The sequence below is a fragment of the Lissotriton vulgaris genome, chromosome 1_1, assembly GCF_964263255.1.
Source record: "Lissotriton vulgaris chromosome 1_1, aLisVul1.2, whole genome shotgun sequence".
NCBI lineage: Eukaryota > Metazoa > Chordata > Amphibia > Caudata > Salamandridae > Lissotriton > Lissotriton vulgaris.
Window position 1 is genome coordinate 1,624,776,556 of NC_141685.1, and position 25,989 is coordinate 1,624,802,544.

General features: G+C 48.7%; 1 protein-coding gene and 1 long non-coding RNA gene across 2 annotated transcripts in view; one reads left to right on the forward strand and one right to left on the reverse strand.

Moving 5' to 3' along the window:
* LOC147750923 (rab-like protein 2A) overlaps positions 1–11,531 on the reverse strand; it is a 213,417-nt gene extending 201,886 nt beyond the window's left edge. Inside the window, exon 1 of the mRNA XM_086918827.1 lies at positions 11,061–11,531. Coding sequence (XP_086774953.1) covers positions 11,061–11,531 — 471 coding nt within the window. The remainder of the gene's footprint in view (positions 1–11,060) is intronic.
* Positions 11,532–11,848: 317 nt separating this feature from the next.
* Positions 11,849–25,989, forward strand: part of LOC147750924 (uncharacterized) — an 83,241-nt gene continuing 69,100 nt past the window's right edge. The window contains exon 1 of the long non-coding RNA XR_015295344.1: positions 11,849–11,982. This is a non-coding gene — a long non-coding RNA (uncharacterized LOC147750924). The remainder of the gene's footprint in view (positions 11,983–25,989) is intronic.

Sequence of the window (25,989 nt, forward strand, 5' to 3'; positions counted from 1 at the left end):
GCTGCAGCGAGACTTATCACTGGATCAAAAAAACACTCGCACATTTTCCCTGACTTAAATTACCTGAACTGGCTGCCTTACAAAGCTAGAATCCATCTGAAAATCACCTGCATGACTCACAGGGCTGTACACCACAACTTGCCTAGCTACCTCACCCAGAAGCTCACAATATCAGGGGGCTCAAGAGCCACTAGAAGCACTAAAAATCTTCTTCTGAAACCTCAAAGATTCTGGAAGGAAAAAAACGTATAAACGCTCCTTCTCAGGAATGGCACCCAGGATCTGGAATGCCCTCCCTCCAGAAACCAGACTTATCTCCTCCACTGCATTCTTCAAAAAAGAAGTAAAAGCGATCCTCATGGCCAAATTCACCTGAACATTTATCTTGGATCTATTGAGACCCTTCGCCTGTCCTCTTATCACATGTTTTGTCTGATCTACTATGTTTCCTTGTTTCCCTGTTTTATTACCTCTCCATTGATAACCTCTAGCTACTCCGTGCACAATAACTTTGTTACTCACTCGCTCCTTTTTCTTATTCCATGTACTTGTAAAGCGCTCTGATATCTGCAAGGATCTTGCTTGCGCTACATAAAACTTTCAAAATAAATAAATAAATAGAACCTAAGGCCCATTTTGTCCATATCTTAAGCATAAGTTTTAATTGTCACTGCCAGCCCACAGACAGGGTTGTGTTAAAATTGTCAACGCTGCATTGAGAGTCTATGTAGCAATGACAGGGTGTGTGTCATTTAGAAGAACAAAATTGGCCAAGAGTAAGGAGTGGGGGCCAACTGGGACTTTCCACAGCATTAGAAATTACAAGTGACCTCAAATCTTTTGTATTCTTCTGCTTTATTAAAATGTTTCTGAGAAGTCATGCAAATCATTTTCGATAAATGTTCAATTTCATTATGATTTACGGTCAAACATCAAGTGACCTTTTGGTAAACTTTTGTAATGTAATGTCATTTCATTTTTCCTAATATTTCTGAGAAGTGACCAAAGTGTGTCATGTTCTGCAGTCAAAGCACCTGATAAATGTTGTGATTCTGTGGTCAATAGTTCTCCATTAAAAGAGTATAAAAGAGCTGCCCTCATTTCATTCGACGGACTACCTCGCACAAATGAACCCTTGGAGACGTGTGTGTGCCCCCTAAGCCATCTTCTCTAGCATCTTTGGCTGAGGCTATAATGCTTATTATATTTTGAAATTGTCTCTTTCTCTCTCATCTGCATTGCTGTGATTTTTAAACTGAAAAAAATGCATGATTTACTTTTTCATCTAGCAAAGTGTCTCTGAAACGTGTTATCTTCTAGATTACACAATGCAATTTTTGATTAACAATGTGCCTTTGACATTCATTGTTTAAACTGGTTCTTCGAATAAAGTGCCACCCTGACTCAGTTTGTGCATTTCACAAATGTGTCTTATTATTATAGATAGCACATTTATAGGGTGAAAAGATCCACCTGCAACGTTGTTTTTATATTTAATTGTCATCACTGAGTTTTTAGCTTTATAATATCTGGAACTTTTTCTTATTCCAGTATGTATGTATATTTATATATATGAAATGAATGTATTCTTTATCTTTTATGGCGCCGTGCTGAATAAAATTCTACTGCCTGCCAAGGGTGTGGTGATTCTGGAGCCCGCAGACCATCAACAGCCAGCACTCCCGCCGACGGGGAAGGAACCGGCCTATCAAGCAGCTGGTGGTCGGGCAACAGACAAGGCCAGTGGAAAAAAAATCGGCCTCCCTAAGGTCTGGTGGGCGCTCACCTTATCCTGGGACGTGTTCTGGGAGGGGTAGTCCACTTCGAGCTCAGAGCCCTCAATGGTGCCAGGTCTGGAGGACACTCTCCGGGGTGGTGGGAGGTGGCTTTGAGTGCGGCACGGCAGTCAACCTTATTTGAACCCTGCAGCTATGTTTTGAGAGGAGTCTGCCTCATTTTTGGCCCTGAGCTGTGGTGGTTATCTTATATCCTCATATGTTTCATTGTGGCTACATTTTGTTTCTGGATTCAGGGAAGCTGGGCGAGAGCGGGGGCCTGTGATGTGTGTGATTTTTTTTGCTGTTTTGCACTCTGTTTGTTTATTGGGCTGACTGGACTCGTTTCCCTACTGAGCATTCCCATATGGACCTGGTTGATGAGCTCTAGTTTGTAGGTTACCTACCTTACTTTGTTACAGGATGTGCTCCTGTCACAATCCAGGAGGTGGCGGGGTGGAGGGGGATTGAGGAAGTTTTATTGTTTTTTCTTGTTTCTCCTGTTCTTTTTGCTGGTAGTGGGTGTGCGGTGAGTGTGACTGTATTATGTGGATGGTGTGTATCGCTCCGATTGTGTGGCTGGCACATGGTGCTGAGGTACACTGGGTCGCGTGAGTGCTAATCTGGCTGACCGGACCCGACTGATCACCTTGAATGCGCGGGCCTATCCGCACTGCTTACTGACGTTTATGATTACCAGTGGTCGAGGGTGGTATGGCTGCTCCAGAATTTGAACTGTACAATTTATCTGCCCAGTTACAGTCGGTGGTTTGGTAGCAGTCATTGCTCTGGGATGCTGTAGGCCCCCTTGAATGTGAGATGCCTTCCAGAGCTCTTTTCACTCACATTCTGAGTGGTACGGGATGAGTATGTCCTGCTATGGGCATTACAGAGGACATGCACCATGGTTGGGGCACTTCCCTAGCGCCCCTCTTAACAGAGCCTTATCGAGCAGCGTGACCGTCTTTGTTTGACCATTGATTAGGAATAGATAGCGAAGGCACTCCTGTTCGGGACGTTCTGCTGAAACTGTCTCCCATCCAAGTATGGATCCTATCCAGCAGAGCCCCATGCAACAGGAAATGCCCCACTGGGACATCATATGTCTCCCTCTGCTCCAGTTATATGGGACTGTACCAACGTTGGGCGGGCGATCTGGGGAACAAGGTGTCCCGCAATGATAGATTCATACTCATCTAGTTTTACTTCTTACAACGGTATACCTCACCCGTCGGCGAATTCATATCATGTTACATGGGGCTTAGTCGGCGTGCCCTTTGCCACGCGGCTGACACAGGGTCTATCATATGGTATGGATTTGCCCAGTGCTAGCCCCATACTGGGCTGCTGTATTACAAGTTACCGGGGGGCCACAGTTGGCACATTGACTGCTCTCTACAGTTGTGCTTGTTGGGCCTCCATACTTGAAGTGCAACCCGAACAGCGACAGTCAGGTTTGCAGATCTGGGGCTTATCCGTGCATAAAGGCAGTTGTCAATGAGTTGGAAATCTGCCACCGGCCCCAACCTGTGTAGATAAGGGAAGGATCTGTCTAGATGGATTGTGAGAGAGAGGCGCTTTGGCGAGAGGAGGCTAGAGCACTGCGAAGGGTCCCGATTTTGCCTCCCTGGGATGCAATATTAGTGGCCTGCCCCAGAATGGATGCCAGGCTGAAGATTTTGGCTGAGGAGGAGGTCTCTGCAGCACCTTCCCCAGATGTTGGTGCACCTCCTGTTTCCCCCTATCCCTGCTTCTGTTGCCTACATTGGTGAGGACCTAGATGAGCGAGTGGTATTTTCCTGTTTGCTAGATGGCTATGAGATGAGTGTGGCGGGGGACCACTGAGTTACTGCCTGGGGTCCTGCCTCCAACTCTACGCCTCCGTAACGGGCAACAGAGGGAGCTGCTGCGTCAGCCTTAACTCGGTGTTCTGCCTCTATCCTTTCTGTATCTTTTCTTTCCCTTTTAACTACATTCGCCTGACCCTGCACACCTGCTTTTCTTTGTTTGGTAATGTAGGGCTGTTTATTTGAAAACTGCAATAAAATATTTTTTTTAAATAACTGCACATGGCAAAAACAGCTTTGCATAGACAATATATGCTAAATGTAATATACCACTGATTATCAATTTAACATTGACAGATTGGAAGGATACATGACCCACTTTTGTCTTCAACTCTCATGAGTTATAACTCCTCCCACACTCAACAATGGAAATAAATGCCATATTACGTATGGTTCTCACTAACAGTTATTATCGTGAATAACTGGATTTAAAATCTGGTTATTCTCTGCTACAACGTAACAAGAATGGGAAACAAATGATTTCTCAATGTTGTTATGTCATTAGGAGAAGAGCTGGTTCCATTCTAATACCCTATCTGGGAGTCCAGAGACTTGGGCAGGGTAGCCGAATGACAGCTGGCAGTTTTACACACTTTCTTCTGACTCTTTCTGCAAATTTGAAGTATGCAGGAAAGCACAGTTGGCAAGCACCGGAGCCATCTGCCAAATTTCCTGTCAACCACGGTTCTCTCTCAACAGCGCGGACAGAAACAACCTTGCCATGCGGTTCTTGGCTTTTTAATGCCACTCAGAACTCCTTAGTGAAAAATATTCCTGTTATTTAATGTTACCAATCTGTAAATCTATGTTTCGTATGAGCAGGAATACCAGAATGCAGATCTGGTTGTTTACTGCTATGATGTTGCAACAGTGCAAAGCACAAATTGTTGCTCACTAATTTCAGGGCAGGATGACAAGTCTCTCAGAGAAACTAACAGCTCACCATGGCTCTCTTCTCCAATGGAGAGCAGAGACCACAGCTTCAACTCAGGAGGTGGAGAGAAAGCACGAACGTGAATAGGAGTGGGTGGAAGACCAGGTTATTTGATATATTCGGGCGCTGTTGATCGAAAGAAATATGCTGCGGGTGGGTGGCAGGTGGTGGTTGTAACATGCAAGTATTCCTAAAATAGTGGCAATTCCATTACATCGCAGCAGTATATTTTGGAATCACGGTTGCTTGCACCAACATATTCTTGCAAGTTTATGTTAGAAAAAAAGAGAAGCTAGCAAGTATGTATAAGTGATGGTGGACAGGCACAATGCAGTACTTAGGACAGACAATGCAGCTTCATTTGATATATCTATTGATGGGTGGGCCAGTTCAAATGATTACGCCATTCTTAAGGGATCTAATTCAACACCGACTGACCAGAAGCACCCGGGTCCATTTACTTGTTAATGAAAGGTACTGCAAACAGGGTGGCAGTAGCCCCGAAGAGAGTCACACAGCAGCTAGACTTGATTGTTCTGGCCGCCACTCCTTCCTTTCTAAAAATATCTCTAACGATTTTAACATATTAATCCGCGGATTTAAACTATGACCACTTGGGTTTCTGCTAACGCTAACACCACAGCTACTATCACTGCTCAATTAATTTAAGATGAAACCTGAAGCGGTCTAGTTGTTCGTAGCTCCAGCCTCGGCTGGAACTACGTAGGCACAATGTAGCACCTTCTGGCCAGGCGTGGCCAGAAGGCTATAAATAAATGGGCGGAGGTCGCTCGGGACTTCCTGCCCGACCAACCCTCCGCAGTGTGTGTCTGTGTCCCAGTTATTTCCACATTAACACGTCATTGCATATACTGACCCCTTACACTGGCGACGAGTGGTGGACACGGACAGCGACGTCTCGAGCCACCGTCCGACAAGGCACCAAGAGCAGCGGAGCGCCGCAAGAGTAAACGCGAGAGATCTGTGCCGTGAAAGTGCCCATCGCGAAGACCGAGCTGTGCCCAGAAGTCCGACGTTGTCCACAACCCCACCGGTGAGCAGCAAATGCCTCGCGCTGCATAGGGACACCAGCGGAGCAGAGACGCGAACAGGAGAAGGCCCGACACAGCGCCTGCACACGTAAGTGCGATTCGGCCCGGGCGCATCAAGTGCGCATGCGCACAATCAGCAAGGCCCAGCAAAAACGCCCAGGAGTAGCGCGTGTGAGCGCGAAGGCCACGTGGAGCCTCGAAGAGCCTTAGAGTGTCCCACAACTGCCTGGGACAGCGCGACACAAGCGCTGGGAACGCATCTGGGGAAGAGAGAGAAGGAAAAAAGAAGGGGAAAAAAACAAGCATTGGCAAAACGGACATCAACAAACATTGGCAAACTCAACAGAGAAAAAGAAAAAATCAAAAGAGGAAAGAAAAGAAATAACGCCAAAGGCCTCTATAAGCTGCAGCGCAATAGAGACACAGCGCAGTGGTGCAAGACAAGCCAAGAACCACTGGATAACAGACTGAACACAGGTGTAATACACATGCAAACACAATGTCGAACCCACCAGGCAACCAGAACCAGCAAGCAGCGCCACAACAGCCAGCTCCACAGCAGGCAGCGCCACAACAAGTGGTACAGCAACGAGCAGCGCAACAGCAAGCAGCACCTCCTGCTCAACCAACACATCCCTCAACGCATTCGCAAATTCAAGCGCTTCCGCCGTTCAGGGAACTGATTAAACCATCCACGGCAGCACCGAGATGGGCGGTGTGGATAGGACAACTGAACAACTACTTTGTGGCCACTCGTGAAACCGATAATACCGTCAAACGCTCCTTGCTACTACATTTTGGGGTACCGAGATCTACAAACTGTTCTCCCACCTTCCAAATACCGGCAACGCTAATGATTATGACGCCGCCGTAAGAGCACTCAATGCGCACTTTGACCCCCAGCTCAACCCGCACTATGAGCGGTTCACATTCCGGCAATCTAGACAAAGAGAAGGTGAGACGATGGACGCTTTCCATGTCCGGCTAAGAGAACTTGTGAGCACATGCACCGACGGTGATCACACTAAAGAAGTCACAGCCCAGATCATTCAAGGGTGCCGGAACAAGACTCTAAGGACACTGATACTGCGCAAACCCAACATCACGCTCGATGAAATACTCATGCTCGCACGGTCACACGAACTATCCGATGTCCGGTCTACAGCAATGGAAACTGCCATGACCACCTAGGCTGAAGCTAGTGCCGTCGTAAAGACAGAACGGGTAGATGCCGTCCGCGCCTCAAGTAGGGGTGGACGGGGGAGATGGCCAACCAGAACTCCGAGACGAACACCCTGTGGTTACTGCGGGCGTGACGAGCATAGTCAAGAGGTCCTGCAAGAGGGAAGACATGTTCTAAATGTGGAACACCAAACCACTTTGCCAGCGTGCGCAGAGGAGGATTTCGCGGAAGGAACACAGCAGGGAGACGGACCGTAACAGGAACAGTCAGACAACTAAGTCTAGGAGAAACCCAAGAATCAAGACCCATGTCGACCAGGCAACACCGCCATGCACGGCTAGAAGACCTGAAAAGAAGGCGGAGACCACAACCGAAATGCCAAATCCAGATTGACGGGTCGGAGGTCACCGGGGTCATAGATACCGGTGCAACAGTGAATGTCATGGGCATACAGCACTTCAAAAGCCTCAATCCGAGACCCCAGTTGACGCCATCCAAAATCAAGATAATGACCTACGGCAGTCAAACTCCGCTCCCTTTACGAGGGAAAATGCAGGTACAAGTTAAGGCAGAGGACCGTGAAGTAACAACAATGTTTCACGTGATCGATAAGGAAGCAGATCTGCTAGTAGGGAGCCACACTGCGGAAGACCTCAACTTAGTTGCATTCGCCAATGCAGTCAAGACGCTCCAGATAGAAGACATACTACAGCTATTCCCATCACTGTTCAAAGGATTAGATACAATCAAACGGCAGCCAGTCAAACTACACATTGATAAAGCCATCCAGCCAATAGCTCTGAAACACCGGAGAGTTCTGTTTCACCTAAGGGCAGCCGTCGAACAAGAACTGGCACAACTTGAAGAACAAGGAGTCATAGAGAAAGTCACTGGACCAACGCCATGGGTATCTCCCATGGTGATAGCAGAGAAGCCCCGGCAACCAGGAAAAATCAGAGTTTGCATAGACATGCGGATGCCCAACAAGGCAATAAAGAGAGAAAGACACATAACACCCACTGTAGATGACATACTGACAGATCTGAATGGAGCCCAATGGTTTTCAAAGCTAGACCTCAACGCCGGGTATCACCAACTCCGATTGGCAGAAGAGAGCAGGTACATCACAACCTTCTCAACCCACCTTGGTCTCAGAAGGTATAAGAGACTAAACTTCAGGATCTCATCAGCGGCGGAAATATTTCGAAATACAATCCGGGAAATACTATCTGGCTTACAAGGAGTATTAAACGTAAGTGACGATATCCTGATACACTCCAAAACCAGTGAAGAACACAACCAGAGGTTGTGATCCACGCTCAAGAGTCTAGCCGAACATGGAGTAACACTACACAAGGACAAGTGTAAGTTCTTTCAGAAATCGATAGAGTTTTTCGGATACGTGTTCAGTTCCGATGGAGTCCAAGTTGATCCCAGGAAGTCACAAGCCATAAAGCATGCCTCCGCGCCGACCACAGCCTCAGAAGTGAGGAGTTTCATGGAAATACTGTACCAGATTCATACCGAACTTAGCAACCATTGCCGAACCTCTCCGAAATCTAACCAAGAAGGAGAGTCCATGGAGATGGACGGAAACTGAAGAAGAAGCATTCAAGAAGATCAAGGATGCCCTCCTCGATGGAACAACCATGGCTTATTTCAACACGACAAAACCCACCGAAAAACTGGTAGATGCCAGCCCAGTTGGGCTAGGAGCCCTTCTCACGCAAGAAACGGAGCCAGAGGTATGGGCGCCACTAGCGTTTGCGAGCAAGGCCCTCACCGCCACTGAAGCGAAACTCTCAAATCGAACGAGAGGCTTTAGCCGTAAAGTGGGCGTGCAACCATTTCCACCTCTACATAACCGGACACCCCTTCAGAATGGTAACTGATCACCAACCCCTCATCCCATTGTTCAAAGGGACAGCACCACACCTGCTCCCGCGGATTGAAAGATGGGCGATCCAAATCCAACAGTACCAAATGGACCTTGTGTACAGACCAGGAGCAAAGAACCCGGCAGACTTCTTGTCTCGACATCTAGCCAAGGAAGAAGCACCAGACAAAGAACCCGAAAGACAGACTGAAGAATTTGTCAACATGATATCACAAGGATCATGCCCCCAAGCAATGTCAGCTGATAAAATCATAGCCCAATATACCGACGATGCCGTCCTGAAGAGAGTGGAGAACGCTGTACACACAGGTGTGTGGGAAGGCTTCCTGCAAGACGTGCACGGTTGGAGTGAAGATGACCGTGCACGGTTAAATCAATTCTGGAAGATACACAATGAGATCAGCATCGCTGAGAATGGTCTCATCCTGAGAGGATCACAAGTGATAATCCCAAAATCTCTACAAGAACAAGCGACGGCGTTGGCACATGAAGGCCACAAAGGCACCAGGAGGATGAAGGCACGGATGCGGGAGAAAGTATGGTTCCCGAACTTGGAGGATGCTGTAGACACCATGGTAAAGAATTGTCGGGCGTGTCAGCTAACAGGAAAAGCTGAAGCTCCTGCACCAATTATCACAGAGGAACATGCGCCAGCACCATGGTCCTGGGTAAGCCTAGACTTTGGCAGCTTCCCGGACGGAAGAGTCACGGTAGTACTAGTGGACAGCTACACGAAGTATCCAGTAGTAGAAGTAGCCCAGTCTACAAGCTTCACGAACATACAACCAATATTGAGCAAAGCTTTTGCACTATTTGGGATTCCTCAACAACTGAAAACAGACAACGGGCCTCCCTTCCAGGGGAGTGAGCTCAAAGAGTTCATGCAAAGACTAGGAATTCACCATCGCCGCATAACGCCACAGTGGCCTCAAGCCAATGGTGAAGTGGAGAGATTCATGAGGACAATAAATAAGGTGTTAAGAATTTCCACAGTGGAGGGCACTAACCCCGAAGATGCTCTTCAAAGCTTTTTACGAGAATACAGAAGCACTCCCCACAGCACCACACAAAGATCGCCGTGGGCTCTCATGTTTACAGGACCCAGATGTGATCTGCTACCCATGGCGGAAGAGTGGAGATCTGAGCCATACCATCCGGAAGGAACTCAAACCTGGCGGAAAAGGACCAATGACCAAGCAAGCAAGAGAAGAGGTGCTCAAGACAGACTAATGGCTCCTGGGGATCATGTGCTCATTCGGGCCCGTAGGCCAGGGGGAAAGTTCAGAACACCATATGAGACTGAACCATGGATTGTCAGAACAAGCAGAGGCACAGCAGTAACAGCCCGACGCGAAGGTGAAGAAGTAACAAGAAAAATGTTGTGGTTCAAACGAATTCCATCAACACCTGCCAACACGGAGCGTCAGATGGGGTCACCGGAAAGGCCGGACAACAGCAGTGAACCAACAGGCGCTTCTTTGAGCAGTCCGGCATCCGCCCAGCCCACCATGGCCGCAGAGCCACTGACTCCATCCGCGAGAGCATGCCCTGAGAACACTCCGGGAAGAGGAAGAAGGCAGTACAGCCTCAGGCCAAACCCTAGGCCCAGTCAAAGACTTGCAGACTTTATGTGCTAGACTAATTTGTTTCAAAGAACCAATTTGGGAAGGAATGTAGCGGTCTAGTTGTTCGTAGCTTCGGCCTCGGCCGGAACTACGTAGGCACATGTAGCACCTTCTGGCCAGAAGGGTATAAATAAATGGGCGGAGGTCGCTCGGGACTTCCCGCCCGACCAACCCTCCGCAGTGTGTGTCTGTGTCCCAGTTATTTCCACATTAACACGTCATTGCATATACTGACCCCTTACAAAACCCTCCAAGCGATCCCCAATGCTACCCTCACCGCCCCCCTAAGAGCAACACCACAACATTTATCTCGCCAATAGCCACCCAAGTGAATACCCCTGGCCTATATTAACCTATGCATTGCCACAGTTAAAACATTCAGCGTACATACAAGTGCACTGCCTCCATTTAAAGTGCATTCCTTTCACGATCCCTCGACCGCAGCTACAATCACATTTTATTTTTATGGCCCTTCCATTACCATCACCTTCATGCACTTCTTTTTGTATGGCGTTTTATTACTTCGCCCAAAGCTGATCCCTATTGGTGGAGATATGATCACAGGAAGACAATGTCATAGTGGAAACATGATCTGGCTTGCCAGTGTAGTGCATGATTCCAAAGACAGCACTGCCAGCCAACCAATGTGGGCTCATGCCCGGTACACAAATACCCGGTATGCCTTCACTTCTGTCCTAAATACTCTTCTCGTTTCTACCGCCTTCTCTTACAAGGGGCGAACCTCACCGTGTCTGGGGTCCGCCTGATTTGTGCAGGGGGGCTCCCGAATATCGCAGGGGCGCTCCCGATTCTGGCAGGCGCGTGCCCGCCTCTGTCCCACGGCGTCTCGGCAGCTACGCAACAAGGATCAGCGAGCGGGAGGGAGCGTGTCTCCCACACTGCGTCTGCGTCATACGTTGGCTCACACAATGCGCGTGCGGACAAGAACTGCAACCGCCATGTCTCGTCCACGAACTTCTTGGAGGCGACATCAGCTATGCGCATGATTTCTGGCGGATCGCCGCTCGCGCGCGCAGGCGCCTGTTCCGGGGTCGGCAGTCCTGGGCGCCCCCCCGCCGCCTCCGGAGTGGGTCCTCGGGCTCGGACACTTCCGCCCGCTCCACAAGGCACCGCCCCCATGATGCATCCTGGAGGGAGGGGCAGAGGGAGAGACCGTGGGTCGCGCCCCCCCTTGCAAAGCTCAGCAGAATGATTCATGACGTCACAGCAGAGCAAAACTTAGGCCTTTCTTCCAGATGAGGCAGTGTGATCTCGTGAGGGGCTCTTTGAGCGATTCAGGCAGAAACTTAATCCAATTCTGCTCATATGCGCGCGTATTAATATAATTTAGATTGTCTGATATTAGGTGGCGTCCCACAGAAAACCGTAATTTCAGCCGTAAATCCAACTTCCTGCTCTGTAATATGGAGAATTTTTTTCCGGCAGCAGTCAGGGGAAAGATTTAGACATATTCTGTCAATACCAGTGTAGTTCGCACTCCAAATCTGTTTCTGCAACAGCACCACGTGGGTGCGGGTATGATCGTCCTCTTTCTATGTCCCATGGAGGTAGCTGTATAATATATGTATCTATCACAGAAAGCATTGTGTTTTCATCTTGGTCGTGGCTCGGGCATGAATGAGTTGAGACCGAATCAGCCCCGCGACAGGTGAGAAAGGAATTTTGCAAAAGTTGCGCCAAAGGGAAGGAAATGGGATATATGCTTGCATATTCAGCAGTTGTGGTCAGCATAAAATATAACAATACAAATATAATGTAAACGATACCCAAATGGAGTAGAGTCGCGGTGGCAGGTATTTTTGTAGTATTGAATGCATTAATATTGCATCGTCCTTGCTTTGATCCCCAATATAGCATTCCCATTTGGGTGCACCAGTGCCCGTTATTTTCACTTTGGAATGGACTGTCAGTCTGTCAAATGTACTTTGTATTTGATTCATTAAAAATCATAAAAGGATGGAGAACCATCGTGAAACACAATACTTTAAGTGTACATTTTAAGAGCATATTATTAAAAGTCCGTAAGGTCATATCCGCGAACGGTGGGCAACTAGTTGAGTAAAAATATTGACGGGTGCATCTGTACATTAAAGAATGTGTGAGTACAAGTTGTTATTAGGCTACTTGAGTTGAGTCACTTTTTTCCAGATCTTTTGCCGCGATTTTCCAAAATGTTATGGCTCGACAAGATAGGGGAATCAACAGCGCTCCAAGACACCCGATGACAGCTGGTCTGAATGGTCTTATTTGCTCCTTCCTTAGAGCCTCCCGGAGGACGGATGTTCTAGTTTCTAATAAAAAAGGGCAAGTACATAATAGATATATTAGTGACTAGTCCCCTTGCCCGCAAAGGCGGCATTCCTTGGATGGCCATGTTTGTTTCCATTTCGGGAATGGAGGGAAATTACCCCATTCATAGCAGTGACAGATAGTGCTTTGTCTGATGGGACAAGTGTTCAGTCAGATACGGTTGCGGCTTCAGCTAGGTATGTATCACAGCTCAAGCATGATATTTTTTTGCAACTTTGGTTTTGTCTTTTAATATTGAAATCCGCTTGGTGGCATTATTCACACCGTTTTTAAATCCGGAGTACGTTGTATGGGTGATCCAGGCATCCTCTAGCTGTAATGCCGACAGGGATTCCTTCAAAACTGTTGTGGTTGAATTGACCAGCCTTGCTTGATTTTCAATCTCTACCCAGCAGTGGTGGGCTAGGGTGTTATCTTCTGCTTCCCTCATCCTCCAGTAATACTTTACTTATTGAGCCTTGTCTGGCCTGGATCTGATTTTTTAATCCATATTCTAGGCGGTTTGTACCTGTGAGGTATGTAACGGTATTAAAAACAAGCTTTTAAAAAATGTGGATTGTGCTGTGTTTAAAACTGTGGCATCTGTATTGTTCAGAATTTTCGAGCCATTAGAGATGGAGTGGTAGGAATTTTGCTGCAATCACTTTTAGCATGTGACCGTTGGAGCAGCCTATGAGTTTTTTTCTTAAGATCTTGAAAGCGAATAACAGTTGTTTGGCTTTCATGCGTCCTTGGTCCAAATGTAGCTTTAAGTTAAGCTTGCAATCTAACTGAAAACCTAGGTATTTGTTGGAAACTACCCAGGTCACTGATTGCTCACCCAATTTCCAGGAGAATGTATGCTTTTTTGTTGTTTTATTGTGTTTAGAGAAACACATAACTTTTTTGTTTTTTAATAGTTAATTGTAAATTGGTTCAGGGTGGTGTAAGCTCCTAATTCCGTAATAAGTCTCTGCAGGCTTACAGGAGTTTGTGCTAGCAAAATAATGTCATCCGCACATTGGAGACACAGTGTCAGTACTTTACACAATTTTGGGGGATCGACTTGAATTAACCGAAGGCGCATATCAAGATCTGAGCTATACATGTTAAAAAGGCAGGGCGCTAACACGCAACCCTGTTTTAGCCCATTAAATGTCGGAATCTTGTCGGTTAAGCTACTTCCATCTCCTTTCTTGATTTGGACCCACATGTGTGAGTAGAGATTGATGGTGGCCACCAGGAGTTTGGTCGGTACCCCCCAGTCTTGCCTTTTGGCCCATAAATTAGTTCTCAATACTTTATCAAAGGGCGCTTTAAGGTCAATAACGCAGGCATACAGGGGCCTAGATTTTGCGATGGCTTGGTAGGCTAGGAAAGTAACCGCAGAGATATTGGTGAGGGTGCCCATCCCTGCCCTAAATCCGGTTTGAGTGTAGGGTATTAGGTTTGTTCGACTCACCCAAGCCTCTAAATCCACCAATAGATTTGCTGCATATATTTTCGCCTCCACATCTATTAATGCAATCAACCTATAGTTGGATGGATCCAAGCGGGAACTCGCCATATGGATTGGATTTAGAATACTTCCTATCCAAGACTTAGGAATCAGATTGGAGGAGTCAGGAGGCCAGACCAAAATAAAGATTCATGCCGAAACAGGACATTTGGTAGACCATTGGGACCTGGAGCACACTCTGATTTAAAATGTTCTTGTTCTTCTGAAAACGACCCAGAAACCTCGGGTGCTTCATGAGTCAGGGTGTCATTGACTGGTCCTGCGCCAGCGGCCCCCTTCACTGTTGATGTTCCGCTTTTTAGGGTGAATGAAGATGAAATTTCATTATATAAGAGTTCAATGTGGGCTGTCCAAGTGACCTTCATTATGTCCGAGTTGTGATGTGAGTTCCTGCCGTTTATTAGCTGATTGATGTGTTCCCAGAAGAGCTTGGAGTCCCTTAATTTACAAGCATGGAGAAGTGTTGCCAAAATGTGTTTGTGGTACTCCTTTTTGGCCATTTCTGTATCCCTTTTTTAGGTCGAAGGCCTAAAAGGCTGCGCTTGCGCAGACTTAGGTCTGAGATTTAATGACTCTCAGTAGCGCAGAAGGTCCCGCCTCCCTGCCCTGTCTCTCCTTCATTGGCTGGCTTCCTAAACGAAGGCCAGCCATTGGAGGAGAGAGACATCCCTCTAAAGAAGCCCCGTCTTTTTCGGATTTGGGGGCGTGATTTTTTGCATTCTTTAGCCCTGTGACGTCGTCCGTCACTCAGGACAGCAAAACACGCACCCAAATCCGAAAAGTGCCGTAAGCTTTGTGGCCGCCATTGTTGCCTAGCCTGCGCCGAGTACGGCGATGCTGCTGCTTTCCACCCACTCTAGAGCCCCTTCCTCTGCTCTGACGCGGACACGGGCAGTCAGGTAAGCTTTTTCTTTTTTTTTTCAAATGTATTTTTTAACCCCCGCGCCAGTCCCGTCCCTCCCACGCGCCAGTCCCGTCCCCACGCGCCAGTCCCGTCCCCCCTGCAGTTGCAAGGAGAGAGGATCCACAAAGTGCGCCAAACATCATCAGCTCGGGTCCCGTCCTCCGCGCCAGTCCCGTCCCCCCTGCAGTTGCAAGGAGAAGGGATCCACAAAGTGCGCCAAACATCATCAGCTCGGGTCCCGTCCCCCCGCGCCAGTCCCGTCCCCCCTGCAGTTGTAAGGAGAGAGGATCCACAAAGTGCGCCAAACATCATCAGCTCGGGTCCCGTCCCCCCGCGCCAGTCCCGTCCCCCCTGCAGTTGCAAGGAGAGAGGATCCACAAAGTGCGCCAAACATCATCAGCTCGGTATAATAAATGCGCGCTTACTTTGAAAAGGCTCTGGAGCAAAGATAGACAATGTCACTGTCTTCACCGGGCTCGTCTATATGCATCACGATCTCTGCCACCATGCTCCACCTTTCGCACAACATGCTGGTTCCCGCGGAGAACAGCAACCAGATGCCTTATCACAGGCGTGTCCTTTTCACCTTCCGTTCCTACCTATGGCAGCTACCGGCCTCTGTACGGGCATCTTTCCGTCGCACCCGCTCTGTGTGCTGTGCGCCCCCCCTCCCGCAGCTTTTCACTTGGAATATTCCCTGCAGGATACCGGCGTCCCGACCGGCTCAGGTGAGACTGCTGCAGCGAGTAGTATCACCTGCTTAAAGGGCGCGCCAGACACGGTACGGGATGGGGCTAAGCTACTTGTGGTTTAACTCCCTCTCAGATGCCAGTGCAGAGCTGGCAGTGCAGTGTTGCACAGATACTGTCAGGGTCATCTTATTAGATAATAGCACATGTAGTTTTTTGGTAAATATAACATGTATATATGTATATCCCGTTTGCCATCATCTATCAACAGCCTCTTTCCATGTTGCGGGAAAATGTGTACGAATGTGTCTGTCACTTTTTTAGATCCCACCTGCTTGAGCATGCAGTAGCGTATGCTCTGGCTTGCGAGGTGTAGTGTGTTGAACAAGGGTCTTGTAGCTTGCCCATAGCGTAGCAAATGAGTAACAGTGGGCTTCACTGTCATTATTTGCTACCTTCTAATCGGGCAGGGTGAGACGGTTTCACTCTTACGGCTTGAGCACGGAGCAAGAACTGGTTGCTTCATCTGGATTATGGTCCTTCTGCTATGATTGAGGTACTATTTTTTAATGTATTTTCTTTCTTCTGTCCGTGTAGCTTCTTCCCTTCCCACCCCCATCCGTGCTGCTACTTCCCCTCCCTGTCTATGCTGCTTTTTCTCCCTCCCTGTCTCTGCTGCTTCATCCCTTCCCCGTCTGTGCTGCTTCATCCCTTCCCCGTCTGTGCTGCTTCATCCCTTCCCCGTCTGTGCTGCTTCATCCCTTCCCCGTCTGTGCTGCTTCTTTCCCCTCCCCGTCTGTGCTGCTTCTTTCCCCTCCCCGTCTGTGCTGCTTCTTTCCCCTCCCCGTCTGTGCTGCTTCTTTCCCCTCCCCGTCTGTGCTGCTTCTTTCCCCTCCCCGTCTGTGCTGCTTCTTTTCCCTCCCCGTCTGTGCTGCTTCTTTTCCCTCCCCGTCTGTGCTGCTTCTTTTCCCTCCCCGTCTGTGCTGCTTCTTTTCCCTCCCCGTCTGTGCTGCTTCTTTCCCCTCCCCGTCTGTGCTGCTTCTTTCCCCTCCCCGTATGTGCTGCTTCTTTCCCCTCCCCGTATGTGCTGCTTCTTTCCCCTCCCCGTATGTGCTGCTTCTTTCCCCTCCCCGTCTGTGCTGCTTCTTTCCCCTCCCCGTCTGTGCTGCTTCTTTCCCCTCCCCGTTTCTGCTGCTTCTTCCCCGTCTGTGCTGCTTCATCTGCTTCCCCGTCTCTGCTGCTTCTTGTGCTCCGGTCTGTGCTGTTTCTTCCCACACCCCCGTTTTTATTGCATCTTTCCCTTCCACTCCCGTCCGTGTTCCTTCTTCTGCTCTCACCCCCATCTTTGTTGCTTCTTCCTACCAGATGCCTTATCACAGGCTTGTCCTTTTCACCTTCCGTTCCTACCTACGGCAGCTACCGGCCTCTGTACGGGCATCTTTCCGTCGCACCCGCTCTGTGTGCTGTGCGCCCCCCCTCCCGCAGCTTTTCACTTGGAATATTCCCTGCAGGATACTGGCGTCCCGACCGGTTCAGGTGAGACTGCTGCAGCGAGTAGTATCACCTGCTTAAAGGGCGCGCCAGACACGGTACGGGATGGGGCTAAGCTACTTGTGGTTTAACCCCCTCTCAGATGGCAGTGCAGTGTTGCACAGATACTGTCAGGGTCGTCTTATTGGGGAATAGCACATGTAGTTTTTTGGTAAATATAACATGTATATATATATATATCCCGTTTGCCATCATCTATCAACAGCCTCTTTCCATGTTGCGGGAAAATGTGTACGAATGTGTCTGTCACTTTTTTAGATCCCACCTGCTTGAGCATGCAGTAGCGTATGCTCTGGCTTGCGAGGTGTAGTGTGTTGAACAAGGGTCTTGTAGCTTGCCCATAGCGTAGCAAATGAGTAACAGTGGGCTTCACTGTCATTATTTGCTACCTTCTAATCGGGCAGGGTGAGACGGTTTCACTCTTACAGCTTGAGCGCGGAACAAGAACTGGTTGCTTCATCTGGATTATGGTCCTTCTGCTATGATTGAGGTACTATTTTTTAATGTATTTTCTTTCTTCTGTCCGTTTAGCTTCTTCCCTTCCCACCCCCATCCGTGCTGCTACTTCCCCTCCCTGTCTATGCTGCTTTTTCTCCCACCCTGTCTCTGCTGCTTCATACCTTCCCCGTCTGTGCTGCTTCATCCCTTCCCCGTCTGTGCTGCTTCTTCCCCTCCCTGTCTCTGCTGCTTCATCCCTTCCCCGTCTGTGCTGCTTCATCCCTTCCCTGTTTTTGCTGCTTTATCCCTTCCCCGTCTGTGCTGCTTCATCCCTTCCCCGTCTGTGCTGCTTCATCCCTTCCCCGTCTGTGCTGCTTCATCCCTTCCCCGTCTGTGCTGCTTCATCCCTTCCCCGTCTGTGCTGCTTCATCCCTTCCCCGTCTGTGCTGCTTCATCCCTTCCCCGTCTGTGCTGCTTCATCCCTTCCCCGTCTGTGCTGCTTCATCCCTTCCCCGTCTGTGCTGCTTCATCCCTTCCCCGTCTGTGCTGCTTCATCCCTTCCCCATCTGTGCTGCTTCATCCCTTCCCCGTCTGTGCTGCTTCATCCCTTCCCCGTCTGTGCTGCTTCATCCCTTCCCCGTCTGTGCTGCTTCATCCCTTCCCCGTCTGTGCTGCTTCATCCCTTCCCCGTCTGTGCTGCTTCTTTCCCCTCCCCGTCTGTGCTGCTTCTTTCCCCTCCCCGTCTGTGCTGCTTCTTTCCCCCACCCGTTTGTGCAGCTTCTTCCCCTCCCCGTTTGTGCTGCTTCTTCCCCTCCCCGTCTGTGCTGCTTCTTCCCCGTCTGTGCTGCTTCTTCCCCCACCCCCGTTTTTATTGCATCTTTCCCTCCCACTCCCGTCCGTGTTCCTTCTTCTGCTCTCACCCCATCTTTGTTGCTTCTTCCTCTCCCACCTCTGTCTGTGTCGGTTTTTTTCCCCCTTACGGCTGTGTTACTTATTCCCCTCCCACCCCTTGCCCTTTTGCCTAATCCCCACCAACAAGGCCAGCCCTGCTGCATATTCCCCTCTAACCCCACCCATCCCCTGGTCGTGTTGCTTATTTCCCATTTTTCTTAATTTACCACCACCTCCCCCCTTAATCCCCTCCCATCAGTTTTGCTATTATCCGGCCACCCCCTCGTTGTCCATCTTGCAAATTCACCCCACCACCAACCGCCTTAAGAAAAAAGCTCTTACATGCCCAGTACTGCCTGCCTGATAAAACTGTCAGGGTTGTCTTATTAGGTAATAGCACATGTAGTTTTTGGTAAATATAAAATGTATATATATATCCCGTTTGCCATCATCTATCAACAGCCTCTTTCCATGTTGCGGGAAAATGTGTACGAATGTGTCTGTCACTTTTTTAGATCCCACCTGCTTGAGCATGCAGTAGCGTATGCTCTGGCTTGCGAGGTGTAGTGTGTTGAACAAGGGTCTTGTAGCTTGCCCATAGTGTAGCAAATGAGTAACAGTGGGCTTCACTGTCATTATTTGCTACCTTCTAATCGGGCAGGGTGAGACGGTTTCACTCTTACGGCTTGAGCGCGGAACAAGAACTGGTTGCTTCATCTGGATTATGGTCCTTCTGCTATGATTGAGGTACTATTTTTTAATGTATTTTCTTTCTTCTGTCCGTGTTGCTTCTTCCCTTCCACCCCCATCCGTGTTGCTACTTCCCCTCCCTGTCTATGCTGCTTTTTCTCCCTCCCTGTCTCTGCTGCTTCATCCCTTCCCCGCCTGTGCTGCTTCATCTCTTCCCCGTCTGTGCTGCTTCTTTCCCCTCCCCGTCTGTGCTGCTTCTTTCCCCTCCCCGTCTGTGCTGCTTCTTTCCCCTCCCCGTCTGTGCTGCTTCTTTCCCCTCCCCGTCTGTGCTGCTTCTTTCCCCTCCACGTCTGTGCTGCTTCTTTCCCCTCCCCGTCTGTGCTGCTTCTTCCCCTCCCCGTCTGTGCAGCTTCTTCCCCTCCCCGTTTGTGCAGCTTCTTCCCCTCCCCGTTTGTGCAGCTTCTTCCCCTCCCCGTTTGTGCAGCTTCTTCCCCTCCCCGTTTCTGCTGCTTCTTCCCCTCCCCGTTTCTGCTGCTTCTTCCCCGTCTGTGCTGCTTCATCTGCTTCCCCGTCTGTGCTGCTCCTTCTGCTCCCCCGTCTGTGCTGCTTCTTCTGCTCCCGTCTGTGCTGTTTCTTCCCACACCCCCGTTTTTATTGCATCTTTCCCTCCCACTCCCGTCCGTGTTCCTTCTTCTGCTCTCACCCCCATCTTTGTTGCTTCTCCCTCTCCCGCCTCTGTCTGTGTCGGTTTTTTAGGTCTCGCCTAGACGAAAGCAAAAGCGAAGCTTTTGCTGTCTATGCGAGACAACTTATGTTGCCGCTTTTCTGGGAATATTGTGGACATCAGACTGTGACGAGCCTGTCCTCCTGGAGATTGCAGCTCGTGAGCGCGCACGTCGCGTCGCCCTGCCTGCTATTCGCATTCACACAAAGGCTCCCGCACGCATGCGCACATACACACACTGCATACACACACACGCACCCCCTTTAACAGACACACGCGCACACCCCACCCCCACTCACCCCTCCTCCTCCGCAACACACTCACCTGTTCGGGCGGACCGGGACTCGATCAGGAGCCCGAGGGCTCCTCGGACAGTGGCTTCTCTCTCGTCTCGCGCCGCGATGGGGGCGGGACTCCCGGTTGGGGCCGCGCTGCGATTGGCCGGCTGCCCAACCGCTTCCGGGTCGCCGCAGGCAGCGCGGCGGCCCGGCGGGAACTTGATGAAACTCCCTGGGCTGCAGTGGTGAATAGAAATTCAGCTGCGTGGCAGTGTCTATGGTGGTTTTGCGACTCCGCAAAGAATAGACTGCTGTAGAGCGATCTGGAGGACCTGGGCGTCAGAGAGCCCACAGACTCTCCTTTTGGTACCAGGAAGGAACCGAGACTCTGCAACAGTGCAAATGCCGAAGTCTGGTCGGGCTGTAATTGCAGGTACGGGGCTACAACTGCTTTAGCAGTGATCACTCGGTGCAGGACTGCAGCTACGAAAGTTGTGGCCGCTTGTTTTTAATCTAATGCACTTTTTTGATTGAATAATGGCTGTATGTTGCACAATTCATGCCCTAACAAGCCTGTGCGTGCCTCCATGGAGTAGGCCGAAGAGCACTTTCGTTTTAACTCCTTGCAGGGGCAGGTTGTGACAAGCGATATCCACGCTTCTTTTTTGTAGCAAGGAATTGGTTCTTCCTGCAGATATGAATGCAAGCCTGGCAGCAAGACATCAACTCTCTCTCCCACCAACCCCCCACCGCAGCCCCCCTTGCTACATTTTGTCCGTCCACCCTCGTGCAGCAGTCCTTGGTGAGTTACTGGGATGTGCTGCACACGTGTATTTATCATTCATGAACAGTTGTGGCATCTGATCCTGAGAACAATGGGAGAGGGTCAGTCCGTGTAGAAGCAGAGGCACACACGTAGCTCAAAAGAACAATTGTTAGCCTGTCACATGCAACTAACTGTATATTATAATGTGTAATGCACATACCTTAAATGATAAAAATGTTTTGTTCAGCTGGGAAAGCTCAGTCGGTTAATGCTATCACTTCAGACTTCTCTTTGAATAGTAAGAGGGTCAGCCTTTTTTGTTTTTTTTGTTTTTGAATTTTATATAGCGCAAACTAGTTCTGCAGGACATGAGACTATGCCTGACATGGTGGGTTCACACTTTTGTATGCTCACAGGCTGGCAGTGTTGGGATAGAGCTTTCGTTTTAGCTCTCCAGAGGTAACATTGTGGGACCAGGTGCAAAATGTATTTTTAAGATAAGCTTGCAGTTTTGTGCTATCGCTGAAGGCTGGGAGGTTGGGGAAGTAGTGTCTGGGGCGTCCTTTAAACAAGCATTTGCAATGCAGTAGGTCTCCCTTTTGCGAGAGTTTAAGCTATTAGCATTGTAAATGACAATGCCTTTTGTTTTAAATACCAAAGCATAAATAAAAGGCATTGCCGTTTACAATGCCAATAGCTCAAACTCGCGTAAATGCGAGACCTATTGCATTGCAAATGCTTGTTCCCCTTACGGCTGTGTTACTTATTACCCTCCCACCCCTTGCCCTTTTGCCTAATCCCCACCAACCAGGCCAGCCCTGCTGCATATTCCCCTCTTACCCCACCCATCCCCTGGTCGTGTTGCTTATTTCCCATTTTTCTTAATTTACCACCCCCCCCCCCCCCCCTTAATCCCCTCCCATCAGTTTTGCTATTATCCGGCCACCCCCTCGTTGTCCATCTTGCAAATTCCCCCCACCACCAACCGCCTTAAGAAAAAAGCTCTTACATGCCCAGTACTGCCTCCCTGATAACGTATGTTTTAAACCTGTTTCTACATCCTGTGGATAAGTAAATGGAAGGGGAGGTTGGAATCTAGCCTATTTACAAAAGAAAGCCTTTATGAAAAAACGTACGTTGGGGTGACGACCCAACTAGTACCCCTATTCCATAACTCATTTGAGACTGTAAGCATCTCTGGGCGACTCTATATTGACATCATTTTACTAAGTTGGCCACAGTGAGGAGGCTGGCAGCTAAGGAGTAGTCATCCTAACACTAGTGCTGGGGATGTAATCACTTGTAAAGGACAGTACAGCTAAATGTCTTGAACTGAGTGATTCGATGACTTGGTCTAGGGCAGAGCGATGTCGCAAGGGCAGGGTTCTGCTGACAGACTTGCTGGGTATCTCAGGAGACTTGATCTCTCACCAAAATATTCACCCAGGTTGTCAAAGTGTGGTTAGAGGATCGTAACGTCCTTGCACTGATTCAAGAAGGTTTTAGAGTGGCCTGTTTTAAAACTACCCATACATTTATTATTTTTTAATTTGCAAATAAACTGCCAGTTAACAAACTCTGCTGTAGATGGCCTTCACAGACTTTTCTCAAGCCTTTATCCTAGTCCATAGAGGACAACTATTGTCAAAGCTGAAGAAGTCCATCCTGATATGCTCCTAGTGTATTTCACCTATGATACTGCTCATTAACAGAACTATTTAGGTTCTGTGCAGCTCGCCAGGTGAACTGGCAACAACATTCCAGGTTGATACTGGTGTAAAACGGCTTCCTCTTTGCACCTCTCCCGTCCAGTGTATACATCTAAACTTTTCTGATGTCCTTCAGATAAATGGCTCAGAAATGCAGCTATTGCTACATGCCAATGTTTTGGAATCTGATGGTTGAATACTGCAACAATCTTAATATAAAAATCAATAAGAACAAGTCTCATGTCTTAGAGAGCCTCTGCCAAGACCAGCTGTGAACAAAAAATGTGCATGGGGCAGCTCTTCTAGAAATACGTAACACAATATAAATCAGTTTAATTTGTGCTGAGCAAGGTATGCACTGGGGCACATACTGCTCACAAGTTACCGGCCTAAAGGGAAACATGCCAGTCGCTCGCATACAAAATACTTGTGAGTTACCAGCTCCAATCAATGCTCGGAGAAAAAAATGCACAAATACATAAGGATATGAAACACAGCAAACACTGATTTAGACTATGCTTGCATAGAGAAACTTTGCACTCCCCTACTTTAAAAACACACCGTGCCGCTGTTCTCTGCATGCTTGGAATACTGCAATGCCCTCTCCAAACTCGACACAAAGGTTCAAATGTCTCAAAATAGGGAAGTACGTCTCATTTCGCAATTAGGAAGCATCGGTGGGCCAGCTCTGAAGGGACGGGGAAGCCTTCACTGACTGACAGTGCACTGCAGGATGTTATTCATGATTCTACGCCCCGCCCACTAGAAGGACCCTCACTTTCAGGCACTGAGGCCACATTGCCAACCCTCGGATCACGCCGATGAACCAAGGGAACCGTGTCAGACGCGGGAGACGGGCACTTCTGTGATAGTGGAGCCTGCATCTGGAATTCCCTCCCCGGAACATCTGTACCCCCCTCCAATTTAATGCTCTTCACAACCCCCCTCCCTCCAGATACTGGCGCCCGTCATCGCTTCAGCATAGCATGCAACCTTCCAGTGATCAGTGCATTGCTGTGACGTATCACACAATGAGTGTAATGAGCATGTGCTGCCTCACTAACGGCTCTCGGGATACACTCAGCGAAAGCAAGACCCCGGGCCATATACATGTGAAGCTCTGCAAGAGCTGTATGTACCTGACTGCTCTCCTACTTTGCCTGTGTCTTAGTGCGTCCGCTCCTCCTTGCATTTGATGCTCAAGGCCAGCTTGCACATGCTTAGCCTGGGATCAGTGCTTGCGTTTATTCTTAGGTGCTTTGGCAAGGTATGCGTTTAAGCGGAGGCATGGTGCAACATATACCTATCTGCGGAGCGCTTCCCTCCATAAAGGTACTTGCACGAGCTTGCACTGCTAACTGTTTTCGTTGGCGAGTGTTGCTCCATTGATGGATTCTTCCCCCTGATTGCACTCGTGTTTTTCTTGCCTTCTGCCCCGCTGTCCGTGTATGATTGCACTTAAGAGATTAGGGTCTGGCCTCCTGCTGGTCACCTTCTGCACGGCCTCACTGGCACGCCGAGGAAACTGTGAGGCATCGAGGCATAGGAGCCAGGATCAAGGTAAGAGATCTGTGGTCACCTGACTGCCACCCCTCTCACACTACCTCACTCTCTATCTCACTACATAATAACTTCACTCTCTCTCTAACTCACCACCTCACTCACTCTTTATCTCACTACCTCACTCACTCTTTCTATCTCACTAACTCACTTTCACTCTCTCTTTCACTACCTCTCTGTCTATCTCAATACCTCACAACATCACTCTCTGCTTATATCTCACTACCTCACAACATCCCTCTCCACCTCACTCTTTCACTACCTAACTCTCTCTATCTCACTACCTCACTCTCTCTCTCACTACCTCACTCTCTCTATTTAAATACCTCACTCTCTCTCTGCTAATGCAATAAGTCTCACATATGCAAAAAATTAAGCTATTGCCAATAGAAATGACAATGCCATTTATTTAGGGATAACATTTTTTTTTAATAAAAAAAGAGCAATGCCAACAGCTCTAACTATAATATTGCCGAGACCATTGCATTGTAAATGCTTGTTTGTTTTTAAGTCTCGCTGAGCCAGCGCATGCGCTGCTCTGCAAGAAATGTAATGAGTGGCTTTTGAAAGTGCTACCACAGGCTTTTCCTGGCCTCAAGCTTGCGTGCACGCGCGCAGCCGCCATGTGGGTTTCTGTCAAGGCTCATTAAACCTTGCATGCCTCTCTCTGCGCTTCAATTCCCTCCCCCTCCACAGATCGCGTCACTCTGCTGGTCTCCACTTCCCCCCGCCTCTCTATACTGAGTGCGAGTGCCGGCATTCTGCCTGTCCATACTTTTTGTCGCTTTATATATCACTTGTAAATATCTGATTTTTCGGTAACAGTTTTCACATAAAAAGTCCAATAAGGTAAAGCTTCTATTTGTTGTGTTTTTTCACCCCTAAGTTCCTTTACCTTTTCCCACATGTTCTTTCTTGCCCCCTTGCACCATCTAGTAACTCTTGTCGTCCTTACTTTAAAATGTCCCCCTTTCTCTATCACCCTCAGTGTGTGTGTGTCTGTCCCTCGCCTCCTCGCGCTGTCAGTCCAGCTGTCTCGTCTCTCTTGAACCATTTCACCAACTGACCTCTTCATGTGCGTGTCTTCAGTACGTGTTCACCCTCCTCGGACCTCACTTTCTCGTTATCACTCCTAGTTTTTCCCAGTACTGAGGTCGGCTTGTGTTTTGTCCCGTTATTGCAGCAATGTGTCTTTGCTTTGATCCAACCCTTGCCTCCTTGTCTTCATTCACTGTGTGTTTTATTGCAAACTTCTATTACTTGATGTTGACTCTAATTGTCGTTATTCCTCATTCACGGTGCCAAGCCTGACTCCTCAGTGAATGTGGGTAAGATAGCTCAGTGGGATACTGCATGTGCTGCTGAGTTGCACAGATTCAGGTCATCAGCGCCTCATTTCCGCAGACACATACTGTTACTGTCACAGAGGCCAGACTCCAAAGTAAATGTTGCTAAGATAGTTCAGTGGGATAGTGCACCTGCTACCTGCTACATTCCACAGTTTCAAGTCATCAGGGCATGTCCGCGGACGCACAGCTACCGGGCTTGTCCCAGAGGCCCGACTTCAGAGTCAATGTTGGTAAGATATCTCAGTAGGATACTGCATCTGCTGCTGAATTGCACAGATTAAAGTCATCAGCGCCTCAT